The sequence below is a fragment of the Emys orbicularis genome, chromosome 3 (assembly GCF_028017835.1).
Source record: "Emys orbicularis isolate rEmyOrb1 chromosome 3, rEmyOrb1.hap1, whole genome shotgun sequence".
Lineage (NCBI taxonomy): Eukaryota > Metazoa > Chordata > Testudines > Emydidae > Emys > Emys orbicularis.
Window position 1 is genome coordinate 163009570 of NC_088685.1, and position 21006 is coordinate 163030575.

The following is a 21006-nucleotide window of genomic DNA, read 5'->3' on the forward strand; positions in this document are numbered from 1 at the left end:
GATATTTTGGACTAGGAGGTTGTGAAACAAAAGGAAAATAACTAGAAGCAGCAACGGTTTTATTCATGTTCTTTGGGTGACTTGTTTAAATAGCTGAAAATACAGACGTGCTGTGCCAGCAAGGATTTAAGTTGTTTTCCATCCAGACCCTCCCTTTTCTTGAATTTGGCTTCTGTGCACTGGTGCCCATCTGCTAGTAGTAAGTAGATGAATAAATGATGGCTTGCTTCCAAGAGAGTCCCACCAGTGCCATGCCATCTGTTACCCAGCAATGCAGGAGTTTGGGTGGAAGGAGTTAGTTTCTTAGAAATAACTTTTATTTTAAGTTCCCAGGTAGGACATAGTTGTATGGGGTATTTTAACTTTTCTTAACTTATTTGGAAAAAAGATGCTTAGAAAATTTTCTATCCCGAACCCCCAGGTATTACTGAGTAATAATACTTTGCATCTAATGCTATCTTGCTAACAAGAGCAACTTCATATATTTGAATCATCCACACAGAGATGGGTGGTCTGAGAACAGGAGCTGGAACTGGAAACTTCTCCTGTGTTCTGATCCTGGCAGTGAAATTGACTCCCCTCTGTGGCTTTGGGCAAGTCACTTAACTTCACTGACTCTGTTTTTGTGGGCTGGATTCCATCCTGTGTCAAGATCTGCTATGGGCAGGCAACAGAGAACTGGTTGCAGCTCCCTGGTTCCATATCCTGAGCCAGCTAAGTACTGCTGTGATCTGTGCCAGCTGGGAGATGTCCCAAAAGGATTGTCTGCCCTCTGAGGATTGCCAAGAGTGCAGTTTGTGTTCCTAAGTCATGTAAGTGCTTAGAAACCAAGGCCCAACTTTCCAGAGTCTTCATGGGACTCAGAGGGGTAGTATGCCACATCACACTACTCTCAGTTTATTGACTTAATTGACTGTTTTGTAACTAATGTTTTGTTGTAGGAAATGAAGAAGGAAAAAAACCACCTGTGCCGCCAGTCTGATGAAAAATCAGAAAAAATCCATCAGCTGGAAGAAGCACTAAAAATAACCCAACACCTTCTGAAGGAGACCCAGAAGAATTCTGAAGAGATGAAAAGTGAGTGACACATTTCTACCTATTTAAATCCCGTTACAAAGTATTACTTCAGTGTGGGGGATCTGTAAACTTTATTATAAATGGTGATTTGAAGCATCCCCAAGAAATAAAAAGTTCCCACTGTGTGATATAGTTAAATTAACTTTCAGCTAATACACGCAATTCTCTTTCCAAACTGAGATGGAACTTCTTTATACAAATATACTAACTCATAAAATTATATGGTTTTAAAGCGATTTAAAATGAGGAATAAATACGTCCCAAACAAAACTATATGGTCAGCAAATTAAATACTACAATGTGCTCCTGTGTTTTAAAATCCCAAGCAAACCAATATACCTCAAACTATTATCCTTTAGCTTGTATATGGACTCCATCAAGCTAAAACGTGATGAAATGTTACCCGCCGAGCCCTAATTTGACTTTTCCCTACATTTGTCTATCTGGTTGGGAAAATGCATTTTGCAGACTGAGGTTTAAGAGAACAGGTCATTCTGCTAAATAGCCATTGTAAAGAAGGAGACTGCTCCCACTTATCGCTGTAGAAGTCTAACCTCACTTAATGAGATTTCAAAATTAAATTTATGGACCTAGTCCTGCTCCCATTTTAATCAGTATTTCTGCACTCTCCAATCCACGAGGCCATCCAAATAACTGCTTTGCGTTTTGATCTTATTCTTGGCAAGTGGCAGCACTTTCGGCTAGCTAATAAAATGTAATGCCTTCGAAGTCCATTTTCTTGCTTTCGCTATCTTTTATCTGTGGTTCTTAAGGTGTCAAATGGGAGCATTATCTCAGTTTTCTGGAGGGACTAATTATGAACAAAAAAATAAGTCAGAAGATGTTTGTGCTGTAGCTCTTCACTGCAACCAACAATAACTTGTCCTAATTGAAACATAACTGAATGTGGGTGCCCAGAGTCCTAGGCTGTCACCCTTAACCCCCGGACGGTTCTTCCTCTCTAAGAAGTCTCTGATTATCCTCTCTAGTTATACCTTTTCCCCCTTGTAACGGTGTGGGACTCACCCCTGCGGCGCCTCCTTCTGGTCATCCAGGGACTTAGCTCATTTCTAGCCAGAGCACCCTCTGATGGTCACCATCCTGCTCGACATTAGCCCCCGTGTCCCTCCCGGACCCTGGTGTCCTCCCCTGTCAGGGTCCTGCCCGCAGCAGTAACCCACTATCTGGGGATTCCCACCCAGGGGAATCCCCACCCCCTATCCTCCACCTTGCCTCAGTGGCTACTGCCAGTCACCATCTAGCCCTGTTTCACTGGGGCCGACTGCAGTCTGTAATGGCCACTCATCATTGGCAGGGGACTTTGGACCTGCTGCCTTTCCCTACAACTCAGTACCTCTCTGGGCCTTGGACAAGGCCCTGCAGCCTGGGGAGTTGCCAGCCTGGAGCTCCCCAGCTCCTCTGGCCTTTCCCTAGCCCTGCTTCACTCCAGTACCCTTAGATCCCCAGCAGCTAGGTCCCTCTCCCTTCAGAGCTAGAGGAAGATTGACTGAGTGTTTGGCTCACAGCCCTTTTATAAGGGCCAGCTGTGGCCTGATGGGGGCGTGGCCCAGCTGTAGTTGCCTCCCCAATCAACCCAGGCTTGCTGCTTTCCCCAGCCACAGCCCTCTGCAGGGTTGTTCCAACCCCTTCAGGGCTAGAGCGGGCAACCGCCCCGCTACACTCCCCTTTGAATCACCACCCTAAATAATCCTTCTCCATCCTATGTGTTGACATATTTCAAATAACTGTTGATTGCGATCATTTCCCTTCCCCTCTCTGTGCCCCTCTTTCTCACCAAGTTCTGGGTCTTGGAGACATTGAATTTTCCTTGTCCTGTAGGAAGGGAATGCGTAGTCTTGTTTTATATGGTAAGTTGGTGTTATTCAATAGAATTCTCTTTGCAATACGGGAAATCTCTTGTATTGTCTGTGTCTCTTAATTTTACTCCATACATCAGTCCATCAAACACCTTGATCATTTTTATATATTCTGGATTTTGAAGATAGGAAAATGGACAAATAGGGCACCAAAATTCTTTATCTAGCCATTGATACTGTTACCTGTCAACCATGAGTTTCAGAGTACAAGCCATCAGACCTCAGTGAAGATGGGCTGAAGAAACAGAGTTACAATTGTGAAGCATAGAGCGGTTTGACTAGCAGTATGTTCTTTCAGCAAAACTGAATTCTGGCAATGCTAAAATTGTCTCAGCTATACAATTTCATGGTTTGGGAATAAAGGCAGTTTTAGAACACATACGTAATTATATTCTGAAATACTAAGAAAATTTATTGCTAGGTGAAAAATTGAAAATTGTCAATATTGCCATTTTATAGTGTTACCCATAAAAGCTAATATTGCATATTTGACATAGTTTGCTTTCACAAATTAACCACTTAATTTTTTTTATTACTATAGATAAGAGTTTGTCTCAGAAACTAGAATTGGAAGCACTACAAGCCGAGCTTCAGCATTTAAAAAGCGACAATAAATTGCTCCAGGATTCAGTCCAGGAGCTACAACTTGAAAATGGAACCCTTAAGAATCTGAACAAGGCTTTAGAAGAAGAAAAAGTAGACTTACTAGAAACAAGCATAAGTTTTTCATATAGTTTAATAAGGCATTTTATACTTAAGCTTTTAAGAGCCAAAATATTTATTTGTGTCCTTTTTAATATCTAGTCTCTATTCTAATATAACATGTGCTATAACTTCTCCATTAGTAGCATGGAAATCTCATTAAATCTGTTATCTTATAAACTTCTGGCTATCAAAGATACAGGAGGTCTTTAGCGGGACACCTGAAAACATGATAAAATGTGCACGTTTGGCTGTTCTGTGGCCCAGCTTTTCTCCTCATTCGGAACAAAGAGGTGATTCCTCTCACCTGTAGAACTGGGAGGTGGACCAGTGTTGTTGCTGAAGGCTCCAGGACTAAGCTCCATCCTTCACCTCAGGCCACCAGAAATTGTGTCCACCAGCAGAACAAGTTGGCGGTTCAGTTTCTCCCAACAACTTTGTTTTATCATTAATTTTTGTTCATTTTTATGCAATATTGATTTCATTTCAACTTCTTGCACCTCTTTCTCTCTCCTCAAGTAAGTTCTCTGGATCCGCAAACCCAGCACTTCTCAGTAACTCCCTTTGACCACTAGTGCAGTGGTAGAAAAGCCCTGCAAGATCAAGCTAAGTCCAAGTAGTTCAGTGGGCAGCTTTTTAGGGGTCTTAGAGGGTAACCTACGTCTTGCTGCTACAAGCCACCAACCCTTGCTGTGTGAGGGGATGGGGCTTTGTTGGACCAGCGCACTAGTGCCCTGCATGCGCACGTAAACACACCCATTTGAAGCCCTGACTCCATTGTGAGAAGGCTTGATCAGGAGCATGAGGATTCTCAAGGAGATGAGAACCCCACATAGTCTGCTCAGGAATAACACTTGGAAACTCCATATGCTCTGGGTCCCAAAAAGACAAACGGAATTGTCCCCTTTGTAAGGAAGTAATATGTATAATTAATGAGCAGGTCGTATAAACATCAGGCTTTAAATCTTTTCTCTTGCCTTCCCACTCTTAGGATGTGTTTGCTGGGGTTTTCTCCGATATGCGGGTCTCCTGGAGTGCTCTGTATCAGACTCACTGCCCCCTCCCACCCTGGAGTATATCTGGGTGTGCAGAGACACGTGTTACTTCTGTGAAGCCCTGTCTCAGGTGGCAGGGTAATGTAAATTGTTCATCTCTGCTTTTCAACCTGGGATCCTCTTTCAACCAGGGAAGGGGGCCCAAATTTGAGGTCACAATGGAGTGGGAATTGTCCCTGTCCGTTTATCAGGTCAAGGACCCAGGCTTTACCAGGGAAAGGAGTTTGGAGTCTCCTCCCCCTCTCCATAGGCTTGCTCAGCGTTGAAGGATTAAAGAGCACTTTAGACAGTGTGTGCCCAGAACAGAGGCACATAAGAATTCCATTCCTTATGTAGCTGCACCATCAGGGGATTACAGAGGCATCAAGGAGAAATCCCTTCCCATGTTCAAAATGGCTCCCGCTTTACTGAGTAAAAAGCCCCAAGTGGTACTAATTCTCTTCGGAAAGGTGTAGACAGACACCCTTTCAGGCACCTGGGGCCATCTAGCAAGCTATTCCAACAATCAGCATTTGTCTCAGTACCCCTACTTAGTTGAGCGATGCCCAGAGCAGGGTGATTAGCGTGCTACCTCACTTCTGTAAACAATCGGGGGAAGTACCCCATGTACACAACCACACAAAAAACAAATCCCAAACCCACATGACTCTCTCAGCACTGGAAGCCAGTGTCTTGAAAAAAACCTCAATAATAATAAACTATCTAGTTTCTCATGCTTTCCTCCTTTGAGATCATCATTTCCGGTTAAAAGTAGATGTTAAACTAAAATGTAAGGAAAATTTGAAAGTTTGGGGAACCTAAGTGCAGCAGTAGTCCTACCAGAGAGAGACATCGCCATGCCTCCACTTATGGTGCAAAGGAAACAATACCTTACTTGCCAGGGTCTGTACTTCCAAATTAGACCGTGTTTAAACATGTCTTTTCACTCTGCCCCTAAGGTTAACCATAACTGACTGATGTGATATTAAACATAACAGTGCAGTGTCTACACTGCATGTTGTAACATCATGTTAATGAACACATTAATTAATACCTTGTGAAACTTCCCACTGTAGACGTGCCCCTATTGTCTTGAAACTGCTTCTACTACCTCATTATGTCACACTCAACTTGTGAGAGCATATCAGTTCTGATGTATGCAGAATTTCCATCTAAATTATTAATTAAGTGATTCTTCTTATGACAGCACTATTTTTGCTAATAATTTAGATAGGCGTTTTTAGTTTTTAAACCTGTCCATCCAGGTGAATTTTTTCTTATCAATTCCCTCTGCATTTTCTAGCCTGCAGTCTTTTTCTACTTCCATTTGTGGTGAATGACGGACTGTAGTTCTGTGCTCTCGCTTCAGAAATAAACACATGAAAAAGCAATCATGTAGCACAGTGTGGAGCCCGTATTGTGGCAAGCAGGCACTGAGTTACAGTGCTCACTCCATGCCCAGCTAATGGAGCACTGTGCTTGATATTTACGTTCTCCTGAAGTGTGTTTTATAAGGCTGCCAGATATCCACCATCCATTTCTTTTGGCATTCCAATGCACATAGGGTGGACAAACATGCCTGGACCACATGCTTTTCAGCTGGGTTTTGTCATTGGGTTATTTTGAATATTCTATTTAGATTATTATTTCTCTATCAAGGAAATCTACACACATGTAGCTTTCCAATAAACATGACTTTAATGTTTCTCTGTTGGAATTAGAAGCTGCTATAATTCAATTGTATATTACTAAGTGAATCTACTATACAAATGCATATTATAACTTTTGTCTGGTTTTTTAGTTGCACTGAACTTTTAATGACAGGTGAGATGCCATTTGTGATAGTATAATGCTTATACAGAAGAATGAAGTTTCCTATTAGCAACTAAAAACAATTTTTTATTTTATAGTTGGACAATCTGAAGTCTACAGTTCAACAGAAGAAGCAAAATGGATTTGCTCACAGTAAAATGAAGACGTGGATGAAATCCTGTAAGCAGCTAGAGAAGGAAAAAAAAATGTTGCAGAAACAAATTGCTGAACACGGTGCTCCATTAAAGGAGCAAAAGCCAAGTATGGGGTAGTTTAAGAAGGAAATGCTATACTAGAATGTTATTATAAGGCTGCAAATCATTCATGGAAGTCACGGTTTCCGTGACCTCTGTGAATTTTGCAGTGCTGGTGCAGCTGATCCCAGGACCACCCCATCAGCTGGGGAAGCCCAGGAGCCAGCCGCACTGGCCGTTGCTCCGGCAGCACTAGGCATGGTCCCTGGTGCTGCCCTGGAGCAGCAGTCTGGGACTAGTGGCAGCGGGGTCCTGGGCATCCCCCCAGCAACAGCGTCGCCCTGTTCTCTCTCCCCCACTCCCCAGCAGTCTTCAGGAGCGTCCCCCCTCCCAGTAGGTAAGATTTAGTCACGAGTATTTTTAGTAAAAGTCATGAACAGGTCATGGGGCCGTGACTTTTTGTTTATTGCCCGTGACCTGTCCATGACTTTTACTAAAAATACCCGAGACTAAAACATAGCCTTAATCATGATCCTGTTTCTAACCTTAATGCATTTATTTATACAGTATGTTTTCAAAACATGCATTATTACGTTTGATTCAGATGAGGCGCCAGATCCTCAGCTGGTGTAAATCAGTATAGTTTCTGAAGCTCTGCCATTCACACCAGCTGAGAATTTGGCCCAAGATCTGTCTCCTCAAATTTCAGAGTCTCCTTATATGTTATGAATATAGATTTCCAATGCCTATGTTTTGAAATCAAAAATGACCTTAGGATGAAGGGGAGGCTATTTTTTAAAGAACATTAGAGTGCTGTGTATAACTTCTTACAATGCTTTGTTTGAGACATGAGAGTGTAAAATGTTGGAGTGTGTCTGTTCTTTCCGTTGCTGGCCATCACAACAAAGAAAATTCACATTCTGGGTATAGATGGCTGATAGTTCAGCATCCACCATGGAGAAATTGACATCTTTTAGAGTTTATACATATGTCCTTCCAAACAGCTCTTGGTGTCCTTCTGGATTGTAGACAGGGAGAGAGGAGCAGCTCTTAAAGTGTTATGCTTCAGACAAGTATCAGAGGGGTAGCCGTGTTAGTCTGAATCTGTAAAAAGCAACAGAGGGTCCTGTGGCACCTTTAAGACTAACAGAAGTATTGGGAGCATGGGTAAGAACCTCACTTCTTCAGATGCAAGTAATGGAAATTTCCAGAGGCAGGTATAAATCAGTATGGAGATAACGAGGTTAGTTCAATCAGGGAGGGTGAAGTGCTCTGCTAGCAGTTGAGGTGTGAACACCCAGGGAGGAGAAACTGCTTCTGTAGTTGGATAGCCATTCACAGTCTTTGTTTAATCCTGATCTGATGATGTCAAATTTGCAAATGAACTGGAGCTCAGCAGTTTCTCTTTGGAGTCTGGTCCTGAAGTTTTTTTGCTGTAAGATGGCTACCTTTACATCTGCTATTGTGTGGCCAGGGAGGTTGAAGTGATCATCAGTGATCTACAACCCATCCTGGACAATGATCCCTCACTTTCACAGACCTTGGGAGGCAGGCCAGTCCTCGCCCACAGACAACCAGCCAACCTTAAGCATATTCTCACCAGCAACCACGCACCGCACCATAACAACTCTAACTCAGGAACCAACCCATGCAACAAACCTCGATGCCAACTCTGCCCACATATCTACACCAGCAACACCATCACAGGACCTAACCAGATCAGCTACAACATCACCGGCTCATTCACCTGCACGTCCACCAATGTTATATATGCCATCATGTGCCAGCAGTGCCCCTCTGCTATGTACATTGGCCAAACTGGACAGTCACTACGCAAGAGGATAAATGGACACAAATCAGATATCAGGAATGGCAATATACAAAAACCTGTAGGAGAACACTTCAACCTCCCTGGCCACACAATAGCAGATGTAAAGGTAGCCATCTTACAGCAAAAAAAACTTCAGGACCAGACTCCAAAGAGAAACTGCTGAGCTCCAGTTCATTTGCAAATTTGACACCATCAGATCAGGATTAAACAAAGACTGTGAATGGCTATCCAACTACAGAAGCAGTTTCTCCTCCCTGGGTGTTCACACCTCAACTGCTAGCAGAGCACCTCACCCTCCCTGATTGAACTAGCCTCGTTATCTCCATACTGATTTATACCTGCCTCTGGAAATTTCCATTACTTGCATCTGAAGAAACATGCTTCAGACAGTTCCTCCATTTTCTAACTATCATCAGCCTGGTACTAGTTGCAGCTTTCTGGGACCAGGAAGTGCTGGGGTTGATTAACTTTAACAAATATTTTTTAAGACACATACATTGGGGTTTTATTGATCACAAGCTTCAGTCATTTCAAGAGTTGTCAGGGGCTAAGTATAGAGCTAATAGGACAACCGTTTAAAGTGGTCACCACAGTGTGTAAAATATACTACAACTTGTCTGCCATTAGCTAGGGTAAGTTAGGCTAGCAAATATTCATGAGTGTCCAATAAGCAGAATCACTAGCGGTATAAAAAGAGATCCATATTTCTGAGACGAGCTATATTCAATTATATACACAACAATTGTTAAAATAATGGTAAGGTGGTAATGTTAAGCACTTCAAAGTTAGGAAATGCCAGAATTAATGTTGCCCATGCATTGTGTGTCCAGGGGCAGATTCCAAAGAATCGGGGTACCTGGCACCCTGACAGTAAATATGGTATCAACAGAGATCTCTTCTGTAAAGTAACCTTTACATGATGTCTGTTTTGTTTTATTTGGTATAGTTTACTGTGGTTGCACAAGCACACATCTTATGTACTTAATTAACAAATGAATGATTGAGATCATTGCATTCTAAACTCATCTTTCCAAAGTCTCCTTAAAGTTATTTGTACAGGTAATGACTCTTTCCTTTGGTCAGGTGCTGATGAGGTTGCCATCTCCCTACATGAGAATGAGCCAGAGTATCATCCAGACGGACACCCAGAGGTGGTGAAAAAAGGTAATTGTTACCTCTTTAGAGGAGAACAGACCACATTGGTGGGGAGTGTGTGCGCACACGCTTATCTAGAGAATCGTGTTGTCATATGTGTGACTTGGAAGCATTGTAAAAACTTGGACATCATCGGCCAGATTCAGCCCTCGTATAGGTTGCATAAGTCCATTTAACTCAACTGCTTGTCAGAGCTGAGTTTAGCCGCATGTGCTTTAAAAAAAAGCCCTAGTATACAATTGAGGCTATAGGGGGCTAGTATATTTTGTTGTAGATGTATGTAATTTCTAGTGGTTTTGGTTTTTGGTCTGTGTGATGTCTTCCCATCTGTACAGTTTTGTAGTATTTGATGACAAAAGCAAAACAGCCAAAAATTCTGAAATCCAGAATCCTAATATCAGGTTGTAGTTTTGAAAATCAGTCTAGATACATGCTGTTGACTTTGGGACTCCTCCAAAAACTTTGCAAAAGACCTCTGGCAAAAAGAGAGGGATTCTAGGCCCAGCCATTCCCAGTATAAAACACCTTTTTCTTCTGGTTGAGAGGAAGGGGGGAAATTTTTGCTTAAACATTTTTAACTAAATGTTTTTTCATTGAAATGTGCTGCATTGTCAAAGCCGAAATGTTTCACGGAGATGTATTGATTCAGACCAAGTTTTTGCTGGGAAGGTTTCTGAGGTGCAAAGTGGACTCTTGCAAGGAGGAAGGCCCCCAAATTGAAAACCTGATGTTTTTGATTCAATTTCATTTTGTGAAAGCCTTTGAAAGGCTTATGTTTTCATTCCAATCTAGAATAAAAACAAATTTTGAAACCTCGAAAGGTGTCGCAAAACAGAATTGTCGCCCTCTGGCCAGCTCCACTTAGAACAGTAGAAGAGACATCATTTTCAGATGGAAATGATTTTCCAGTTAATGGTGTTCCTTTAAAGGAAAAAGAGAACATTTTCTTGGGGAAAACGCTTTTTGCCATTTTAGTAGAGCTGCTGTTGCACAGATCCACACCCTTGCCTGAGTTCACCTATAAAATTCTAGGAACGCAAGATAGTCCTAATAATTCCCCCATTATATTTTATTCAGTGAGTAAATGCCATTTTACTTTCTTAAATTATTACCAGTTGTCATCTCCATCTTGAAATGAGCAAGATCAGATTGATTAGAACAATAAAGTAATTTAAGCAACTGTGGTTAATAGAAGCTGTTTATTTTTTAGGGTTTGCTGATATTCCTATTGGGAAAACCGACCCTTACATTTTGTGCAGAACATCTCTACACCTAAGGACCAGTCCCCGTCTTGCTGCCCAAAGGCAAAAATTGTCACCATGTTCCCAACTTTTACAAAAAGGCAGGTCAGATAATCTTGGGGAGATCTGTAAACCGACCGCTGGTGGCAGCAAATCACAAAAGGTAACTGATCTTAAAAATGTATCTGAATGTGCAGGGCATGGGCAATCCACATAATGTATTTATCTCTCCAAGTGAGTTTGAAGATATGCCATGTTATTCATACCTCCTTTATATCTGCCCTGAATATAGTGAAGACAAGGTCATCAATGTAAATACAATCAATAAAGCGTGGCATATAACAAAGATCTGGACATAATGGTAAACTTTAAATTGTTGGTATGATCAAATCTGTGATCTCATGCCAAGTGCTCATTAACTTGGTAAATAGAAATGAGGTAAATCTTCCCACTTGAATGCTCATCACAAATATTTGATTATTTCTTGAAAGACCTGGCTGCCTAGAGCAGGGGGTGCGTGTGTGCGTGCATAGATGGATTACACACAAAAGCACTCAAAAGTTCGGATATGCTGGAATGAAGGCTCCTTGTCCCAATCTCTCTGTTCAGCCAGCCCCAGTTCTCTTCTCCTCCTCCTCTTAGCTCTGTGTCTTCTCTCAGTGTCTCCTACACATTCCTTTCCCCCTACCCCCACCTTCTCTCATAGTCTTCTAGTCCTAGCCTCGCCTACTGGCTCCCTGTCCTTGGCCCCCTCCCGTCACCCCCGTTCCAGTCCCAATCTTGGCATACTCCTTGTCCCAGTCTGCCCTCCCACCCCCACCCCCACATTTGCCTTTTGTCCCCTCTGCATTTGAGTCCAGTATCTTCCTCCACCACCGTGCATGTGCACCAGCTTGGAGGGGTCATTGGGAGTACAGGAAAGAAAGGTTCCTGTCTCAGTTCTGGTGCTTGGCCCAAAGCAGCTGGGAAGGACCGTTGCAGGGAAACTCTGGCGTTGACCCCTGTAGGCCTGGGTTGGAGCATATCAGTTGCTCTGTGAGGATGGCTCAGTGCTGTGTTTTCATATCCAGGAGCTGTGGGGAAATGGCACATGTGCAGTCACTCTGTGGGGAATAGCTCATGCGCAGTTTGGTTAGCACTAAGAGCTGTGCGAGATCCAAGTATACGCAGCGAGGATGAAATCTTCAGAGATTTTAGCTGCTAAAAATCGAAGAATTCTCTCTACTGAGCGTCTGTGAACTGTGATTTTTTTCAAAGGCTTCTAATTTGGCCAAATTTGGGCAGGTTTTCCTGGGGATGGCAAAAAGCACATTCTCTGACACAAAGGCCACTCCCTGCCAAATTGCAAGTCCCTGCTCCAACACATGGAGCTTTTCAAAGAAAAGTTGCCAGAATATTTTAATATGAGAAAAATGTAGATTTCCCTAGCCTTGCTCTTGGGAATAGCTTAACCATTTTGGCTGAAATTCTGCCTCTGTCCCCCACCCCCGAAGAAAAAGAGCATGAGGCAGACATACAGCATGGAAAATTTCAGCCCAAGCAATTAAAGTTTGTAAAGTTATAAGCAGCAGAAAACAGGGTCTTGTAATGGGAGGAGACAGGTAACCTTAATAATAAATGATCCTACTAGCTTTCCCAGTAATATATGTTGGTAACAATTTTGTTTTTGCTGTCGCATTGCTGTGAACTTAGCCAATTTAAACAACACACAAAATCATTCTTTAAATAACAATCTCTACAAAAACAATCATGCTTCAACAAATTGTTTAAAGAGATATTCTGTTCCCAGAGTTTTCATTTTTTAGGGCCAGACCCTGAAGTCGTTTCTCAGTCCTTATGCAAACTTGATCTGATTTTTTTCCTTTGCTTTTAATTATTGAGGACACTGGAATGAAAATTGATCTCATTCTTTAGAAGTTCTGGTACTGAACTTTGTCTTAATGCTTGTATTGTGATAGCCTCAACCAGACACTGGTAACTGCATGTCCACAATCGGAGATTTTGCCCATTGCTAGAAAAACACTGTTAGAGTGAAGGAACAATTAGAGAGGTGGCACACTATCTCCACAACTCTTAGGTCTAAAAAGGAATGCTTCCACAGTCTCTGCTTTCAGTGGTAAAAATCATTTATTTTTAGACGTAGCCTTATATTTCTCAAGCTACTATTACAATTACGGAACTGTAAGGACTGTCTTCCCTTTTTCCACTTGACATCAACATTTTAACAGCTTTTATTTTGATAAGTATTGGTGCTAGAAGGATAAGCCCTGATGCTCATCTCTCACACAGGACCCACATCAGTGTAAGTGGGATGAGAATTGAGACCAATTACCTACACTATCAGAAGCTGTGGCATTTGGGATTTCAATTGTCGTGAAGCACACATTTATAACTACTTAAGTTTTAACTAATTGATGCTAAAATCATGTCAGAATTTGGTGGGAAGTGCAGGAGAGACAAGGATGATTGTAATAGCAGTGGGGACTGGAATTTGAGATAACCCCAAAGGTATAAATATTGTGAAATTTTTCAACAGTTTTACAAAGCTAGTGTTGAACAGCAGAACATCTGGACAAGATATCCTCTGCAGGCCAGTGTAAATGCTTCAGGACAAAACAACTTTTTCAAGTGCTAATATAGTTACAGAATAAACTATAGGACATTTACAAATTCATTATGAAATATCAGTAATTAAACTTAAATTACATATCTCAAAATACAGTTCTGCAGATTAGTGATTGAGCAAGAATAGACTAGAAAAGGAATTACTGTGTACTACTCCTTAGCTTTGCCTATACCTTGTTATATTATGTGACTTGCGATTTGTAAAACTTGAACGTGGTGAGGAGTAGGTAGTTGCTGTAAAGCATTCTGCATAGCACTGTTGTATTTTCAAAGTGATAAATATAAACACTGAAGATTCTTGCATTTAGCGGGTGTCTGCTAATTCATGGTATTCGGTTGCTTGGAATGCGTCTCTCACTTCCTGCTGCTACTTAACAAGACTATTGTTTGTTGTGTTGCAGGTAGATGATTCTCAAGAGGGCCAAGCAGAAACAGCTATTGAACCCAAGGAAACTAGTTCAAGATCTCTTGGCATAAATGAGCAACCCACAAAAACTGTTGCTGAGACCTCTAGGGAGAATCTTAACATCATTGAAGAAGGCAAAACCTGTATAATCCTGTAAACCTGAGTAGTATAAGGGCCCTACCGTCAATAAAACCCTAACCCTGCCTCTTGACCCCTTAACCCTGCCCCTTGACCCCTTAAACCCCACCCACCTGTCACAGGAAGTCCCGCCCCAGGGGGTGTTACTTCCGGGGTCAAGGCGGCCACATGACTAGAAGCAAGGTGCCTTATGTGACCCCTCTAAGAACTCCTCCCACCGTCCTCTACCAATCAGGAGGGGTTTCAGCTGCTGGGGACCACCCTGAGAGGAGCTTTGACCAATCAGGGCGAGATCTGGGACGGTGTGAGCCATCTGGAAGTGGCTTTAAGAATTCCTCCCACTTCCCTCTACCAATCAGGATGGGTTTTGCCCTGATAGGACCTCCCAGAGAGGAGATTTGACCAGTCAGGGTGAGTGATGGGGCGGGGTGACCTGTTCGGAAGTGGGTCGTGTGACCCCTCTAAGAACTCCTCCCAACACCCTCTGCCAGTCAGAGTGCATCACCATTACCCCATAAGTCCCAGCTCTGGGCAGAGGAGGCCATCTCTTACCAAGGACACGTGTTTTAGAAATTGTGGAAAGGCTGCTGAGAGGAAACGTGGACTCCTTTACCACCCGTGTGAGAACTTCAGATTTTGTTTTAGCCCCGAGCACCTTTGGACTTGAGTGGAGAAAGCGCTATATCAGTGACAGTCCTGAGGAGGACCCTTTGACTCAACCGTTGATGGATATGTTGGAATCCGACCCCGAAACCCTTGTGAGGCACCCCAATGAGTGTGACGGCCTCTCATTGTTCAACCCCCTAGAGGTGGAAGGCGATCATGGCTTAGGGGAGTCACCAGCTGACAAGGTGAACGGAAAAGACGTCACTCAGGTAAATGAATGATTAAGAAGCGACGGTCGAGGATGGGGTATAATGGGGCTAGGAACCAGGGATTGCGTAAATTAACAACAAGCAGTGGGGTGCTTACACTGTTTCTTTTCTGAAAATCTCTCAACAGCTCGACGATGCTGTGACGGTACCTCCCATAAGGCTTTATGGAAATATGCTTAGAATGTGATTTATGGAAATATGCTTAGAATGTTTTTTTTCTACATATTCCATGTAACATATCTCTGTAAAGCTTATGATCTACTGAATGTATTAATCCTATTTGTATGCATGTATCATTTTTGTATTCGAAGTTATGAATGTTGACTGTGTACTGGCTTGATTTCTAAATAACCTTAGTAGAGCATTTGGTCAGTTCCTGGAGAAAGGAATGTTGAAATTAAGTACGTAATCAAGAAACACTTAAAGGACAATGGATCTTGGAATGCTCCAATCTACATAAGAAGTCTACTTGAGGACGTTCAAGGTAGCATGTAAACAATGGATGCTCCCTGTAAAAACTGAGTCATGCATGGACATGTGACTTGCCCAGGTGACTCCAAAACTCCATCTTGGAGCTGGATTTTGCATAGGAGTGAGGAGGGGGTCTCCACCCACAAGAGAAAGTCGGTTTAAACCCCTGGGAGACCCCTCCATTTTGTCTTCAACTGGCTAAAGAGAGAGCCTCTCCACCCCCACCCCCTCCCAGGATACCTGAAAGAAAGTGGAACAAAGGACAGTGACTGCAAGGGGTGTGAGTGATTGCTGGACCCAGGCTAAAAGGAGACTAATCTGTTAAAGGGAGCATTCTGGAACTGGTGAGGATCTTATCTGTATTCAGTTTGATTAGATATAGATTTGCACATTTTATTTTATTTTGCTTGGTGACTTACTTTGTTCTGTCTGTTACTACTTGGATCCACTTAAATCCTACTTTCTGTATTTAATGAAATCACTTTTTACTTATTAACTCGGAGTTTGTATTAATACCTGGGGGAGCAAACAACTGTGCATCTCTCTCTGTCGGTGTTATAGAGGGTGAACGATTTATACAGGGTAAAACGGATTTATTTGGGTTTAGACCCCATTGGGAGTTGGGCATCTGAGTGTTAAAGACAGGAACACTTCTGTTAGCTGCTTTCAGGTAAACCTACAGCTTTGGGGCAAGTAATTCAGACCCTGGGTCTGTGTTGGAGCAGACGGGAGTGTCTGGCTCAGCAAGACAGGGTGCTGGAGTCCTAAGCTGGCAAGGAAAGCAGGGGTAGAAGTAGTCTGGGCATATCAGGTGGCAGTTCCCAGGAGGTTTCTGTGATCCAACCTGTCACAGTGGCGTAGTCGACAGGATCTGTGCACAGCTGATTGCTTTGAGGTACTGCTAGTGATTTTAAGTGAGTTTTAAATGTGGTGGCTGGAGAACAGACAAAGTGGTTATTGGTTTGTTATTTTCTGTTTGCTTATTTTGGGTAAGGGAAGTAGGGACAGAAAAGGAAGCAAAATAAGTAAGAAGGAAGATCTGAAGAAGCTAAAACTGCACAGGGTGCAAATTGCCCAGAAAGGCTGAACACTGGGCACTGTGAAAGTCTCTGTTAACTAAAAATCCCCTGAGCTGAGTGCATCCCAGTTTCAGTGAACTGCAGAGGGGGTGTGGCCCAGAAGAAGAAAGCAGGAAAAGGACTACCAGTGAAGCAGCTAACAAACTAGAGCTGGCTAGACTGGAAGCAAAAGAGAAAGACAATGAACATAAAAGACTGAGGGAGAGGGAGGAGGCTGCCCACAAGAGAGCTACGTAGGCAGAGACAGCAAGGGTGGAGGCAGAGGCAGCTTCCCACAAGAGAGCTATGGAGGCAGAGACAGCAAGGGTGGGTGCAGAAAAAGCCAGGGAAGAGGCTGCCCACGAGAGAGCTGTGGAGGCCCAGAAGCATGAACTGGCTGTAATGGAGTCGAAGAGACAAAACCTTCCACCTGCTGGCTCCACTTCCCCAAAAATCCGTAAATAGGAGCGACTGCGTCTACAGTATGTGGAATCCAGCAATATTGCTGAATATTTCATCACCTTCGAGAGGCTGTGCACCCTCCATGCCATCCCTGAAGATCAAAAGATGACCACATTGATAGCAAAATTGGCACGGCACGTCGCTCGGAGGGGGGCGCGGCGCTTGGAGGAGGCGGGGCTTCGGGCGGTGCGGCGCTGGGGGGGCGGGGGCTTGCTCGGGGGTGGGGCTTCGAGCGACGTGGTGCTGGGGGGGCGAGGATTTCGGTGGCGCTGGTGGGGGCAGGTTCAGCTGTGCGGCTCTCACGGGGGGGGTACGGCGGGGCGGCGCTCTTCTTTTTTGCCTGGGGCGGCAAAAAAGTTAGAGCCGGCCCTGCTTGTAACAGGGGGGCCACCACAGCTGCTGACTGCCAGGAAGTTGCAGGTCAGCAGGGGGCAGGGCCTGCCCTGGAGTGCACCGAGGGGTCTGTCCCAAAGGTGGAAGTTGGGGTCCTGGTGAACACTGTGGTGGAAACAGGCCCCAAGATCTCTTTAGCTGGAAGCAAACCCAACCTGAGTGAAAAGGGGGGAATTTTGCTGGCCAGTGAAGAGTCTGCCCTAGCTGGTAGCTGTGAGCCCACAGCTGGACCAGGGTCACCTTCCCTTTCGGGGGACACAGGAGTGTCTGACCCAGAGGGGAGCCCAGAGAGGGAAGCCCAGATGGAAGGTGAGGTGGGGGGCAGAGAGTCCGCCCACCTTTTGTAGGAAGGGACTTTCCCAGGAGGAGGGTGAAAAGTCTGCATTTAAAATGCCAGCCCCTTCTCCTGTGGATCAGGTTTTAAGGGAAACCTGGGGGTCAGGTCTCCTGGAGGGGGGAGTCCATCCAGCTGACTGTTGGGAACAGAAAGTGGGGTGCCCACAGGGGTCCAGAGCACCCCATTGAAAGATGTTGTTCTTGCTAGACTTGTAAGAGATAAAACTCTCTCTCCAAGATAGGGATGGGGGGGAATCTCTGCATGGGTGGAACTTCACAAGGGAGTGGGGTCCAGCCCAGAGAAATTCCAGAGGGAGGGGCAGGCATGATTGCAGTACACCCGCTCCTTGCCAAAGCCTCAAACACATGCCTGAATTAAAAGTCTTCTCCAAAGAGGCAGAAGAATCTGCATCAGAGGGCCTACCAGAGGGTACAGAGAACTGGGAAAATGCAATAGACACTAAACGAGTCAAATTGAGGGAACGAAGCCTGTCCACCGTAGATTTGCTGTTAACCTTGTGTCTTTTGCTAATTTACCTATGGGATAAAACAAAGGAATTCATACTAGTGGTAAACCCTTTAAAGATGTGGGACATAACTGCTTCGTGGAAGAAACTGTTGTACATGCTAGGGATGGTGACAGGACAGCCCCACAAGCATGTTACTTTTCAGCCTATACCTGTAAACAGACTGGAAGCTTGGCACAGCAGCAAAAGCATAAAGGGGAAACTGAGGCACACCGCCTCATGGCATTGGTGGCTAAATGCCCAAACACCTCCACTTTAACAGATATTGCTGTCTGCATTCTGGTAACAATATTACACCCCAACCTGTTTTCAGACATCTGGGGACCAGGAACCCCAAAACTGGCTAGGACCCTTAGGAATGACATCATATGGTTTAAAGGTACTGAAAAGGAGTATGACCAAAGACAAACAGGGATTTTACATGTACTGCCTCTGCCTGCACAGTGTCCAAGTCTCTGGCAGTAAGCTCAGGGGGAGGGTGTGACACTACCTCCCATAAGGCTTTATGGAAATATGCTGAGAAAGTGTTTTATGGAAATATGCTTAGAATGTATTTTATGCTACATATGCCATGTAACATATCTCCGTAAAGCTTATGATCTACTGAATGTATTAATCCTATTTGTATGCATGTATCATTTTTGTATTCGAAGTTATGAATGTTATGAATGTTGGCTGTGTACTGGCTTGATTTCTAAATAACCTTAGTAGAGCATTTGGTCAGTTCCTGGAGAAAGGACTGTTGAAATTAAGTACGTAATCAAGAAACACTTAAAGGACAATGGATCTTGGAATGCTCCAATCCACATAAGAAGTCTACTTGAGGACGTTCAAGGTAGCATGTAAACAATGGATGCTCCCTGTAAAAACTGTGAGTCATGCATGGACATGTGACTTGCCCAGGTGACTCCAAAACTCCATCTTGGAACTGGATTTTGCATAGGAGTGAGGAGGGGGTCTCCACCCACAAGAGAAAGTCTGTTTAAACCCCTGGGAGACCCCTCCATTTTGTCTTCAGCTGGCTAAAGAGAGAGCCTCTCCACCCTCCCAGGATTATTGAAAGAAATTGGAACAAAGGACAGTGACTGCAAGGGGTGTGAGTTATTGCTGGACCCAGGCTAAAAGGAGATTAGTCTTTAAAAGGGACCATTCTGGAACTGGTGAGGATCTTATCTGTATTCAGTTTGATTAGATATAGATTTGCACATTTTAAGCTTTATACAGGGTAAAATGGATTTATTTGGGTTTAGATCCCATTGGGAGTTGGGCATCTGAGTGTTAAAGACAGGAACACTTCTGTTAGCAGCTTTCAGGTAAACCTGCAGCTTTGGGGCACGTAATTCAGACCCTGGGTCTGTGTTGGAGCAGACGGGAGTGTCTGGCTCAGCAAGACAGGGTGCTGGAGTCCTGAGCTGGCAGGGAAAGCAGGGATAGAAGTAGTCTGGGCACATCAGGTGGCAGCGCCCAGGGGGTTTCTGTGATCCAACCTGTCACAGATGCCTTTCTAGAGGCCTTTGAGAACTTACACATCGGTATCCCCATGGGAGTAAGCATATCATGCATCAGCTGTTTTTGCTCATGTCTGAGTCACAGATCTCAAGAGGAAAATCTGGAAAAGGACAAAATGGAAGAATGAACCAGCTCAGACTTCCTTACGGTAGGCGTCATGGCGTCCATTTTTACAGGCGGCTGTAAAGGGTTGTGTTAAACCAGGCGATTCATAAAACTTATTTAAATGTGTCAATATGAATGTGTCCCCCTCCATACTTGTGTTAGTAAACGACGGTACATGATATGTCTCCACAGATGGCTCTGTTAAATAAATATATTACATCCCCGGGGAAGTTGGGAGCTTTGGCGGGGTTGCCCCTTTTTCTAAAGCTCCTTTGGTTTTAGATACTCTCACGTGGTCGCCTTTTCTGAAAGGGGCAACAACCGGTTTTATTTTAAAACCATCTCCGTAAACCGTTTTCCATACCTTCAGAGAATTTGAAGGTTTAACATCAGCGGGTCTGGTACGTATAGTTCTGTGAAAACTCTGGTTGTAACTCTTTATAAAGTCAGGTATCATGTCGATGTAGCGAAAGGTGTTATGGGCTGTAAAATATCTCCACATCCTAGTTTTTAAAGTTCTGTTAAATCGCTCCACAACCCCTGCTTTGACTTCATTATTAGTAACAAAATGGTGAACGCCGTGCCGCTTTAACAATCTGCTTGAAGGTTTGTTTAAAAATTCTTTCCCCCAATCGGTTTGTAATTTTTGAGGCACGCGCCCTTTGCTAAAAATAGCTTTAAAGGCCTTGGATACCTCACCACTTGTCTTTTCTTTTAGGCCTAAGGCCCAGGCATATTTGGATAGAATGTCTATCACTGTTAAGATGTACTTAAAACCGCTGTTGTGTTTGGAGAACCGGTGCATATCCACCAAATCTGTCTGCCATTGCGCATCTACATCTGAAACAACGGTCTTGTTTTATAACGTATTCGAGGCAATTTGTGTAAAGTGTAAGCATCCTGGTCTGAAAACCAAGCTGTTACCTGTCTTCTATTTAAAGTTTTACTATGCTTTTTGGCCACTTGAAAAAGAGGGTTCACCCCGCCGAAGCTCCCAACTTCCCCGGGGGTGTAATATATTTTCTTTAACAGAGCCATCTGTGGAGACATGTCATGTACCGTCTTTTACTAACACAAGTATGGAGGGGGACACATTCATATTGACACATTTAAATAAGTTTTATTAATCGCCTGGTTTAACACAACCTTTTACAGCCGCCTGTAAAAATGGACGCCGT

General features: G+C 43.7%; 1 protein-coding gene across 2 annotated transcripts in view; it reads left to right on the forward strand.

Moving 5' to 3' along the window:
* The window catches only part of LOC135876770 (centromere protein F-like), a 91724-nt gene that overhangs the window by 3954 nt on the left and 66764 nt on the right, over nt 1-21006 (forward strand). Inside the window, exon 2 of one of the 2 annotated variants that reach the window (XM_065402105.1) lies at nt 942-1077. The exons of the other annotated variant lie outside the window; for it this stretch is intronic. Coding sequence (XP_065258177.1) covers nt 942-1077 — 136 coding nt within the window. The remainder of the gene's footprint in view (nt 1-941; nt 1078-21006) is intronic. 2 annotated transcript variants of the gene reach the window in all.